A 12,100-nucleotide genomic window follows, 5' to 3' on the forward strand; every position below is an offset into this window, starting at 1 on the left:
GGCCTGTGGGATCTTAGTTCCCCGACCAGGGATCGAACCCGCATCCCCTGCATTGGAAGGCGGATTCTTTACCACTGCACTGCCAGGGAAGTCCTGGTGGAAATATTTTAAACAGATCTCCAAGGGGCTGTTTTTACTTCAGTGCTTCTACCACTGATTGACATTCCAAAACATTTTACAGTCACCGAGAAATTGAAGCTGAAAACTTCACAGTGGGGATCCCAACACTGCATCTTGAAGATGTAGGAGCATTAACTGGATTCAAACAGTGAGGACACAGAACTGCAGCTAGTGTGAGCAGGCAGCTCAGATGATGAACCCAACAGGGATGTGACCAAATGCCACAGCCAGGGTTCTGTGGGAGGGTCACGTGCATCCCGCACTGGGAAGCTGAAAGCCGGTGCCCCCAGGCCAGCTTCCCTGTTCTGCCTCAGGCTCAGGCGTCCGCAGGAGTCGAGACTAGAGGCTGCGAATCCATCCCAGGCGAAGACGATTGAGCCCGAGCCCCCTTCTCGCCGCACGCACCTGCACAGACCCTTGCTTACTCTGCCGAGTTTCAGCAGGACAGGTGTGGGCAGAGCACGCTCCTGACCAGTTCAGAAGCTGGGGGAGCATCAGAGAGTGAGGGATGGAGCACAGACCGGCAGAGCCTGGACCACTCCCAGGTGTGGAGCTGCCCTGACGTCTCCCTGCCAGGGACCAGGCCCCTCACACAAATGCAGGTGGGAGCGCGTGTGGCCAGGCAATTTTTAAAGTCACGTCTAAAATCTTTTAATTCAAGGATGATGTTAAACATATATGTATATAAATTTACACGTATGTAAATAGAGATGTGTGTAAATTTATACATATATAAATAATCTCTTGTCTATATGTGAGACGAGCACGCTACTAACAAGTTTAAAAGTCATCCAGGGCTTCCCTGGTGGCGCAGTGGTTGAGAATCTGCCTGCTAATGCAGGGGACACGGGTTCGAGCCCTGGTCTGGGAAGATCTCACGTGCCGCGGAGCAATTAGGCCCATGAGCCACAACTACGGAGCCTGTGCATCTGGAGCTTGTGCTCCGCGACAAGAGAGGCCGCGACAGTGAGAGGCCCGCGCACCGCGATGAAGAGTGGACCCCGCTTGCTGCAACTAGAAGAAAGCCCTTGCATAGAAACGAAGACCCAACACGGCCAAAAATAAATAAATTTTTTAATAAAAGTCATCCACTGTTTCTTCCTCAAGCTCTTGAAATAAACTGGGTTCCTTTAGAGGATACAAGTTTACTCAAAATATAATTTATTTTTCCTCCTGAAAAATTATAATACTGGGAGTGGGGGGAGCAGAATCTGAGATAGTGGGAAAATGCAGCACGTCACAGAGATAATTACGTGGTAACGACAGGAAAGGGCAGGAAGAGGAGCCCATCACCACATCCGAATGTCAAGTGACCTACCGCACAGGGGAACCTCTGAGACAGAGAGACACAGACAGAGAGAAACAGCTTGCCCTTGGTCTCCGGAACAGAGCAAGTGTCTGATTCTCCCACCCGCATGGCGTGCCCAGAGGCTCCTGCCTCCTCCGCTCAGCTGCCAGGACAGAGGGCGGCGCACACACCTCCACGAGCCTCCAGGCCTCGCTGATGATGGCATACTGGAGACGATTCAGAGCAAAGCCGTCCACCTCCTTCATGAGTCTGACCGGGGACTGTCCGATCTTCCGCATCAGGGCGTAGGTTCTGTCCACCGTCGCAGGGGCCGTCTCTGGGTGTGGGACCAGCTCCACCAACGGGATGTAGTAGGGTGGATTTACCTTAGGAGAGAGACAGAGCAGAGAGAGTCAGGAAGACGGCACTGGCGTTTGGGCGTCATTCCGGCAGAGCTGGCTCACTGTTCCGAAGGGTCAGCAGCAGGGCAGACGGGGCCCCTCGAGATTCAGCACCAGTGACAAGAAACTCGAGAAATAAAGTAATGCACAGAGCAGGGAGGAAACGAAAGAACGTGAGCACAGAACTGCATGAGTCATAACCAATGCTGAGGTGCACATCGGAGCGTGCAGACTGCCGTCCTGTACATTTACGCTTACCTCCAAACCCCTGACCTCCCTCGGGATTTCTCTGCTCCCAGCCGTCTTGACCTCGTAAGCTTCTACCTACCCTGCCCCCAGCCATCCTCTTTCCACAATAGTCATTGCCGGTCTGCTGTGCCAGTGTTAAAAATTAGTGGAGGGCTTCCCTGGTGGCGCAGTGGTTGAGAATCTGCCTGCCAATGCAGGGGACATGGGTTCGAGCCCTGGTCTGGGAAGATCCCACATGCCGCGGAGCAACTGGGCCCGTGAGCCACAATTACTGAGCCTGCGCGTCCGGAGCCTGTGCTCCGCAACAAGAGCGGCCACGACAGTGAGAGGCCTGCGCACCGCGATGAAGAGTGGCCCCTGCTCGCCGCAACTAGAGAAAGCCCTCGCACAGAAACGAAGACCCAACAGCCAAAAATAAATAAATTAATTAATTTAAAAAAATGATTGGCTTGGCAGCGCCTTCCCTGACGTTGCCCTGGTCTGGGAAGGTCCCACGTGCCGCGGAGCGACTAAGCCCGTGCGCCACAACTACTGAGCCCACACGCCTAGAGCCTAGAGCCCACGTGCCTAGAGCGCACAGCAACGAAGACCCAACACAGCCAAAAATAAATAAATAAAATAAAGTTTTTTAAAAAGAGAGAGAGATGGAGTAAAACTCCTGTCAGAGGACTTAGGGGATGTTTTCTGAACAATTTGCTTCAGTTGTTTTTTAAACTGACTTAGAAGTAAAAACACTGGTTAGAAACGGAAGCTCCTGACTAAGAGGCTTGCACCTTTTATTGAAGCAACCAAGTAACAACCACGGTGTCTGAGAGGCTTTTTATGGACACACATATGTCACGGAAGCAGGACATGACACGCTTCATGGGACTTGGTATGTGGATGCTTCAGTTAAGGTCTCTCTGGTGCTGTTTTCACCTGTATGGAGTGGTAACTAAATGCTTGGTTTTCTTCTCTGTGCTCTGGGTCTAAGTCTCCTTATCTTATAACCATTCTTTTACACCTTCCATTAAACGTCAGTGTGAGGACATCCAGACCATTCAGTCACGTAAACGGTGGTCCAGCCTGTCCCTCTGAGCAGCACGGAAGACGCAGCAGGCATCTATGACTCCCCTGGGTCTTCATCTCCTCCTCTAACCTCCTCTTGCTCAGAAAGAGGAATTTCCCTGCTCCCCACTCGAGGACCCCTCACCTCCCTAGGCCCTGGCCACTCGTGCTGGGAATTCTGCCCCACGTTCCATGCAGGAGCTGCCAGTTCTCATTCTTCAGAGTAACTCTCTCGATCCTCCATGACCCAAGTATTACCAAGCCGTCCACCTTTCTCCTGCTCTTGCAGTCAAGCTGGTCTCCTGGCGATTCTACGAGGCCCGTGCTCGTTCTTGGCCCGGGGTGGGCTTGAGCTAAGTTAGTGGCGTCTCTGTCCTAGCAGGCTGTCCCAGGTCTCCAAGGTCACACTGACCTCCACTCGGTACTCAAACGTCCACCGAATGACCCCTGAATCCCCACTCTGATTCCCCTTTCCTGACATTAACACGTTAATCGCAAAAAGATTGAGTGCCCACGTGCCAACTTGGAGCTCATGGTCCAACACGCCTCGCAGCGCACGCCTGGTGAGTGCGTTGGCGCAGTCAGTTGGCAACGTCTGGTGGAAGGGACCACAAAAAGGAGGGTTTAAGTCAGAGCTGCTGCACCGGAATCTCGGGGGGGGGACCCGGACCCTGCACATCAGCACAAGTGACCCTACTCTGAGCTAAGTTCAGGAAACCACACAGTACAGGTGACCCACCTGCAGAATCCCATGTGGTCTAGACTTTTCGTTAACGTGGCACCTTTCCTTGGCACTGGGATGATCTGATTAGCAGTCTCTCCCCTCAGCTAGACGGTGAGTTACTTAAGGAGAAAGTCTGTAAGTATTGATCATTCTCTCCCACAGTGCGTGAGGGACAAGATATACAGTCCAAGGGATTTTGGGATAAAATTCTTTGTAAGACACTGATGTTGTACAACTCTCTACATGTACTAAAACCCACTGAAGTGTACGAGTTGAATTGTGCGGTATGTGACTTATATCTCAGTAAAGCAGTTACAAAGCACGAGCACATTCATCCAAACACGTTGCTCCCGGAAAGCCAGGTGAGACTCACTGCATCTCCAGGCTCGACATACTCACAGGATGCGCCACGAGGCACTGCTTCACGTGTGCCAAGCCAGAGAACAGCCTGGTGGGCAGGAGGCAGGAGCTGGAGCTGCTCAGGACAACTTGGTCACCAACGATTCCATCCAGCTGAGCAAAGAGCTGCTTCTTCAGCTCTAGGTTTTCTGGAACACATTCCTGAAAAGGACATCTTCCAGTTACTACTCAGGATCACCGCACTTAGACCCCAAGCAAAGCGTTTCACGTTTGAGTCATTCCAAAAAGAACCAATTAAGAAACGACCAGCAAAATTTAGGAACAGGGGGAAAACATGCTGCCAAAAAGTATGACGAATCTTGGTAACTCTGGAAACCAGGTGACGCAGATACGGGAACTGTATTTTCTAGTTGTGTGTCGGACTGAAAATTCTCCTAATAAAAAAGTCCTTCAACCGCATTGGGGGTGGATTCTACAAACAGAATACACGACAGCACTGCAGGCAAAGCGCTGGGATATCAACAGCAGTCATCACCACTTGTTTGTCCTGATCACCAGATCAACTTATCTTCAAGGAAGAATCTTACCTTCATGAAATGAACAAACATGTTACATCCATAACTCCCAAAAGGCTTCCTGAGAGTCCGCTTCTAATTGGAAATCTTTTGACAAAGACCTTTGTTTCTAAAAATCTAAAATTACTTTAATAGGGCGGTAACGGGGGAGGCTAGAGAAGCAAATTCGGATTAAATACCGCAGATAACAACTGCTCGGAAATTCTGACGACGTACAGAAGGGGTTGGGGGTGAGAAGACGTTCTCGGACACCCAAGCACAGGCCCACGGGTGACGCAGGTCCCTGGGAACGCGGTGCTCACGGCGGGTGCCGCCCTGCTGTGGAAGGAGGCGGAACAGAAGAGGATACTGGCTGGACATTCCAGAGCAACCTTCCCGCCTGCCACCCCCTGGGGAAATCCCACCAGGGTCACGCCTCCCCAGGAGGGTCCCTGAGCTCCCAATCCCTGGTGAATCGGGGGGAATGGTTCTCAGTGGGGTCAGATAACAGAATCAACTGGTGCTTGCTAAAGATGCAAATTCTCAGGCCCTCATCCCAGACCTACCGATTCCGACCCCCTGCGCGTGGAATCGAGGCATCTGCATTTTTATCCAACCTTCTGATGACTTTTGTTCTCTAAAGTTTGAGACCCACTATTCTGAGGTGTGATCCAAATCGGGGGCCGACAGTGCTCTCAGTGGTTTGCTACCAAATCCATACTCAAGGGTCTCCCACTCTGAGGTCAGGCTCCCCGGCCGCTTCCCCTCCACATACTGGCCGAGTGTGCCCAGGTTAGTCTATCAGCACTGTGGCAGTAGAAACGGCACAGACACCAGCAGATAACCAGAAGTGTGCAAAAGTCAAAGTGTAATGCACAAGTACTACCAGTAATTTTATCAGAATCACCCCTCAAAAATAAAATATTTTCAAGTTTAATAATAGCTAAGAGTTAATATCTAATATAGTGAGATTAGCTGTGTAAATATTATGACATGAATTCTATTTCTAGACCATCTACAAGATTTTAAACGTTCTCCTCTAAGGGTAAGAAGTCAATACTGTGTCTGCTGGTACTTTTAAAAAATATAATCAAACCATGTGGAATTTTATTCAGAACAAAAGGTCACACAAGCACCACATCTCAAAGACAGGGGGAAAAAAACGGAGTCATTTAAGAACTGTGAAGCCCATTGTGTTACATCCCCTTATCAGAGGGGAAAAGCTACAGTAGCTGGCTGGTTGTATTGAGTAATTCCTGGATCAGTTAAGTCTGCAAGTTGGGTTAAGTTTAAATGGAGCCTTGTAGGAAAGCCAGGGGCTAAACGTGATGCAGATACAGTGTAAGCTAATAAAAGAGTCCCGTGAATGGCCTCATTGTGAGCCTGTCCTGCAGATTCTCCCTTGAAATTCTATGCCTTTCTTCAGATCATTTGATTATCAAAGAGGCAAGAACACTTGAACCAGAGGAAACCCAAACCTGCTACAATTATGTAAGGGCTTTAACGGCGCATCTGCTTGAAGTTTGATTGCTGTTGTTGTTAATAGTGACCCAGTTGTGTCCCATGTACTGGGCCAGGGTTACGCCTCTGTCCCTGTCAAGCCTTGAGCTCATCTCCTTGCTGTTACTCATGGCTTGCCTGAGGAAGGGGGCCTGCAAACTGTTACGCAGGACCGTCATCACTTGGGTGGATCACAAAGCTGAGAGCGGTTGCAGTCGCTGGGTTCCCACAGATGGCCGGGAGGGAAGCAGGGAAGGACAGCAAACAGCGAGAGACACACACCTCGCTCTCTCCTGACCTCAGCAGTGCAGCCGGGTGCGAATCCCCGGGCGGGCTCATGGTGTCTTTCCGGGGCCTGTCTAGGGAAAGCCACCAGATGGGAAGTGTCAGAGTGAAACTTCTCTCACTGCTGAAGGTAATTAGCTGGACTTGGCTTAATTAAACTCTGACAGCATTTTCAAAGCAACTATTTGTTTGTGTTTCGTTTGTTTTGAGGTGGGAGAGAGATGCAGCCCATAATAAGTGATATTCTCACGCACAACCACAAGCTCAGGTTCTGACAATCAAAACTCTGGGGACAAGGAAAGCACTAAGGAAGCTTCCAAGCATCACAGCTATTAATGGCGCCTCAAAGGGAGCTTACTCGTGACTTAAAAGATACTTAAAAGGGGGGTTCAGATACTTAAAAGGTGGGGTTACGTTTAAACACCCCTTTTCCCTTCCATTCTTGAAAGGAAGAAACTGAATGATGGTATTATAGGTCTAACTTTTTGTTCTCACCTATTTACTTGAAATTTTAAAATAAATAACGTATATACTTTAGTGTTTTATTATCAGTGAAAGTCACCAATGACAGCACCCGACCCAGCAGGCCTGTTTTGGAAAAGGGGCATGGCCACGAGTCAGTGGACTGGATGAGCCCCAGGCAAAGGAGGCGCTGGACGAGAGCTCAACGCTGAAGTTTTTACCCACATGCTGTGCAACCGTATGTGTTTTCCAAAACAAATACTTTCATGGGGAAAATGAAATTTAGTTGATTTTTTAAAGTCAATTCAGGCATTTTAGATAGGCATCCTGTTGCTAGAAAATCTACTTTGCTAATGCGAAATATCTGGAAGCAGTCTTCAATGTTCTTTCCAGAAAGAAAGAAAAACTAAATTAGAAGACTTTGGTACTTAAGGTATTTTACATGCAAAGAAGTTCTATTAGCCAATTTTATCAGGAAAGACATGGGAAGAAAGGAAATTTGAACTAAAATCCTATTGTAATCATGGCAGAGGGAATTCATTCTCAACTTGAAGATGGACATGATCTACTGTAAGTTCTGTCTCTTAGCACTAATTAAATCTCTTGCTTCAACCTGTTTAATCATCACCAATTTCTTTTCAGTATTTCTTGCAAGAGCACAATCTCTAAAATCCATCACATCAAGAGACTGCTATGACTAGTCTTCTCAAGAGGTGCATGTCACGATTACCAAGGAAAAAAAAGACAAACCTTCTTGCTCTAGCAGAAATAGCGTGTGTTAAAGAAAGCAAAGGAAAAGTACAAGTTGTCAATATCACAGGCAATACACAGCACTGTGCCCTAACCAGAGGCTCATATCTTTCCTAAAAAATCAAAATAAAGGGCTTCCCTGGCGGCGCAGTGGTTGAGAGTCCGCCTGCCGATGCGGGGAACACGGGTTCGTGCCCCGGTCCGGGAGGATCCCACATGCCGCGGAGCGGCTGGGCCCGTGAGCCATGGCCGCTGAGCCTGCGCGTCCGGAGCCTGTGCTCCGCAACGGGAGAGGCCACGACAGTGAGAGGCCTGCGTACCGCAAAAAAAATAAATAAATAAAAATAAAAGTTTTTTTAAAGCATATTATAAGTCCCAAACAGAGTTCTACAATAATCTAGAACAAATCATACCCAATCAAGAGAGACCTTTCCAAAGCAAAACCCGGTGTGGGCTGTACTGAGGAATGTGACTTCCTGGGGATTAGATGTGAGTATGACCAGGATGACTGGTTCGCTTTAAACAGGAGCCCTTCCTCATGTAACCACAGGGAACGGAGGCCAGGCAGAGGGGCACAGCACCAGCTGCTGTCCTAACGCGATGTCTATTTCCATCCTCATTCCAATGATTTTTTTGTACCTTTTATGAAATCATTTATCTACAATTAAGTTAAAATGCTTGACATGAAAATATTATAATTTAAAATAGTCCCCATAAGCCTGCAATTAGCATATAGTTTCACAGCATCTCTAAATAAAGTGAGTATAAGCTCGTGGGGTCACACACGAATCACTGCGGCATTACGATTGCCCGTCCTGTCCTGCTAAACATTCAGAAAGCCACCAAGCCACGTGCTTCTTGCCAGATGCTGTAACACAGCCATGACCTCTCACCTCTGGTCCTTAAATGTGAGTCTCTCCATCCCAAACCATGAAGTGTCCGGGAAAGTAGGGTGGGCTCACTGCTTCCATCACCCGCAGTCCCAGGCCACCCAACACCGAGGCCCTGGGCTTGCCTCCATCCTGCAGTCCTGATATCTTACCTCCCAGTCAGAAAAGACAATAGGTGAATTTAGAAAGACAGTTAATAGAAATGTATGTATGCGTTTGTTTATGGTTTGTGTGTGTGTTTACTGAAAACTGGCCTGTGGCCTACAATAGAATTTAGCTAAAAATAGGCCCTCTTCAGAGTCCTCCAACTGGCAGCACAACAACTGTTAAAACAAGAAAAGGTACATAACCCTGAAAACAAAGGTGCATAGGCAAATTCACGCTAAATATTTTAAAACTTAAAAAAGAAGAGTATGTATGCTAATAAAAGCTTCTCCCGTAAACTGGGGGAGACGCCTGCTTCCAGTCATGTGAGGGACCAGGAGACCTAAAAGTCCTCCCTCCACAAACTGGATCACTCCACATAAAAGCAGTCATCCTTTTAACCGACGGGTGACCTCTCGGGAATGCAAGGAGGGATGTAGAGGGACCTGTGACCCTCAGGGGAGGGAGAACATTCAAATGACCTCAGGAAGAGCTGAACCAGAGGCCATAGGATTCAGGGAGCTGCAGTCAGGGCCCCTGTGATACAGCCGAGACCCTCAAAAGGCTATATTTTCAGGAACTGGCCAACTAGTTTAAACCAAAAACAGCCCATCTGCTGAGGGAGAAGACAGGGAGCTTGTCTTGATCTGGGCTCCAGCTGGGAAGGTCACAGGGTGGAGGGAGAGGAAAACAAATATGTGAATTCATATTCATGAGCCTGAATTTCACCCAGGTTTGGGGTTCAAAATTATACTACACATGCGGTCTGGACACTCACAAGCTGAGAAAGTTACATAAAAATCTCTCCCAGGCTAGTGATAATACTACCAGGAGACACACATTCAAGAAGACCCTGGAGGCACACCTGCTGAAGAGGCCTCACCTTTCCTTGGATTCACAAGTAAAGACCGCACTGAAGAAAACGAACCACCGACAACTGTAAACACGCGAGACCACCTGGACACAGCAAAGGACAGAACCTCGCATAACTGAAAACTAGGAGAGCCTAGTAAAATAAGTATGTTTAAATGAATTAAAAGTGTAAGAAAGGAATCAAACCCGGAAAGACCAGGATGATCTGGAAAAGCACTAAGTATAATTATCTAGAAATTGGCGTTAAAAATAAAGTTACTGAGTAAGTTAAGCAACAGGATAAACACAGCTGAAGGGAAAATTAATGAACAAAACAGAGGCCAGGAAAGGACCCAGAATGCCATACAGAAAGGCAAAAGTTGACAGGTCATCAAGGAGAATCGGACAGACCTACCATATGCTGTGATAGTTCCATACCCCTCTCTCAATTATGATGGAAAAGCATTCAAAAATTCAGGGAGTACATGGGAGAAATGAACACAAGTAACAAGCTTGATCTACTGGACATGGACAACCTTGCGGCCAACTGCAGAAAATACACATCCTTTCCAAACACACAGAACATTTATCAACGGTGCCAACGTACTAAATTACAACGCAGGCTTCGGTAATCCAAAGGACTCATATCACATGAGCCGTTTTCTCTAATTACAACGTCTTTAAGACAGAAATCACAAACAAGACATTACCCAATAGACTTGGAAAACTGAAAATTAACTTCCAGGTAGTTCATGGGTCAAAATGAAATCCTAATGGAAATTAAAATATACTTAGCATCGGGCAGCAATAAAATGTTGCACATCGAAGTATGTGAGTTCAGCTAAAACAGCTCTCTGAGAAGTAAGTCCAAAAGCCAGTTTAGGAAATCAGAAATAGAACAGAATAAATCTAAAGAACATAGAGAGACTATAATAAAGATAAGAACAGAAATCAGTACCCAAATTCGTCCCATAAAGACTGGTAACATGGCGAACCTCTGGAGAAGCACCTCTGCCCAGTCACTGGGCACAGGTCTCCACGCTCAGCCCCAGGCCTCCACTCACCTAGGAAACCTTACACAGGCCCACAGCTTCAATCACCGACCTGGAAAGTCGACTCACATTTATTTCTCCTTCTCAGACCATCGTCACACGGATGCTTCATCTAATCTGGTCCCCTTCTCTAGCGCCAGCTGATATATTAACTTGCAGTATAGAAAGAAGAACCCTAACAATCTATTAATCTAATGATCTACAGAAAAGCAACATCGTAATTCCAGTCCCCTGCCTACAAGAGCACTAGGTTTACCTTAGTAAGCCTCATTATCTTGTAACATGTTTCTAAAACATCAGATTTATGGGATAAAAAATATTTATAATCAGCAATGGGGTCTAACAGTAAGCAACAAATTTTTCCTAAACACCTGCTATATACTTAAAGATGTAGCAAAGCCGTTTCCTCCATAACCATCTGACCACATCCGGGTGCACTGGGATACGAATAAACATGGTGCAAACTCCAAGACTGGGGAGGAGCAGCTGTATATTCCTACATTCAGAAAAGCTGCCTCACATGTAGGAGAAAATAAAAGTATTAGGAGAACACTGCCCATCTTTTGAACTGTCACTTTAAAAATGGTTATATTTTTAAAAACATCAGTACTGGAAAACAGGATTCAAAGATGAAAGCCCCATGAGAGCAGGAATTCTTATTTTTTGTTTACTGCTACATCCCCAGCTCCAAGAGCAGTCGGTAAACGTCTGTTGAATCAATTAACGAAGTAATGAATGACAAGTTCTGTAATGTGGTAATCAATTTAATACAACTTCAGTGGATGCGTATTTACTGCCCTCTAGCCTCACATTACTTTGGAGGAAATGTCTAAAGTGGGCTGAAGAGCAAACACAGGACATTTCCTGCCTTTGTGCAGCCCATGGGGCAGTACTAGCTGTTCCTGGAGCTGTGGGACACGTGCAGTGGATGGGCCCCGTAAGCATGATGCCTACTACCTGCTGGCGTTCCCCCCATTTATTCAGCTACTAGCCACGCTGCTAATCCCACAGATAGTTCTCCATTGTAAGCATGGCCTCTGGCATTTTTTAATAGAAGAAAAGTCTGTCGCCTGCATCCAATGCAATGACTTCCGCTCACGCCCAGTATAAAGCAGGACACTGTGCCACGTCCCACCGAAGCCTCTCGGTGTATGTGGCTGTGTACTGGTCTAGAAATATTTGGGAATCTTGCAAAAGTAGATCCACTGAGGTGACCTTGGGTAGATGGAAGTCTGAAATTGACAAGTCACGAAACATTAGCTTTAACATGTGCATTTAAACACAACTCTACTGAGGAACTAGTCTATGCAAGGAACTTTGCCAAGAAATAGAAGAAGATGCAGTCCTTGCTTTTCAAGAAGCACAAGTGCTGGTGGAGAACATAGATGCATATAGCCATAAGAGAGCAGGCAAGGTGCTGTA

General features: G+C 47.2%; 1 protein-coding gene across 1 annotated transcript in view; it reads right to left on the reverse strand.

Moving 5' to 3' along the window:
• CRYL1 (crystallin lambda 1) overlaps positions 1-12,100 on the reverse strand; it is a 72,682-nt gene that overhangs the window by 18,318 nt on the left and 42,264 nt on the right. Inside the window, exons 4-5 of the mRNA XM_082859727.1 lie at positions 4,229-4,390; positions 1,600-1,794 (exon numbers count right to left, since the gene is read on the reverse strand). Coding sequence (XP_082715853.1) covers positions 1,600-1,794; positions 4,229-4,390 — 357 coding nt within the window. The remainder of the gene's footprint in view (positions 1-1,599; positions 1,795-4,228; positions 4,391-12,100) is intronic.

Source organism: Leucopleurus acutus (genome assembly GCF_964270905.1).
Source record: "Leucopleurus acutus genome assembly, chromosome: 18".
NCBI classification, from domain to species: Eukaryota; Metazoa; Chordata; class Mammalia; order Artiodactyla; family Delphinidae; genus Leucopleurus; species Leucopleurus acutus.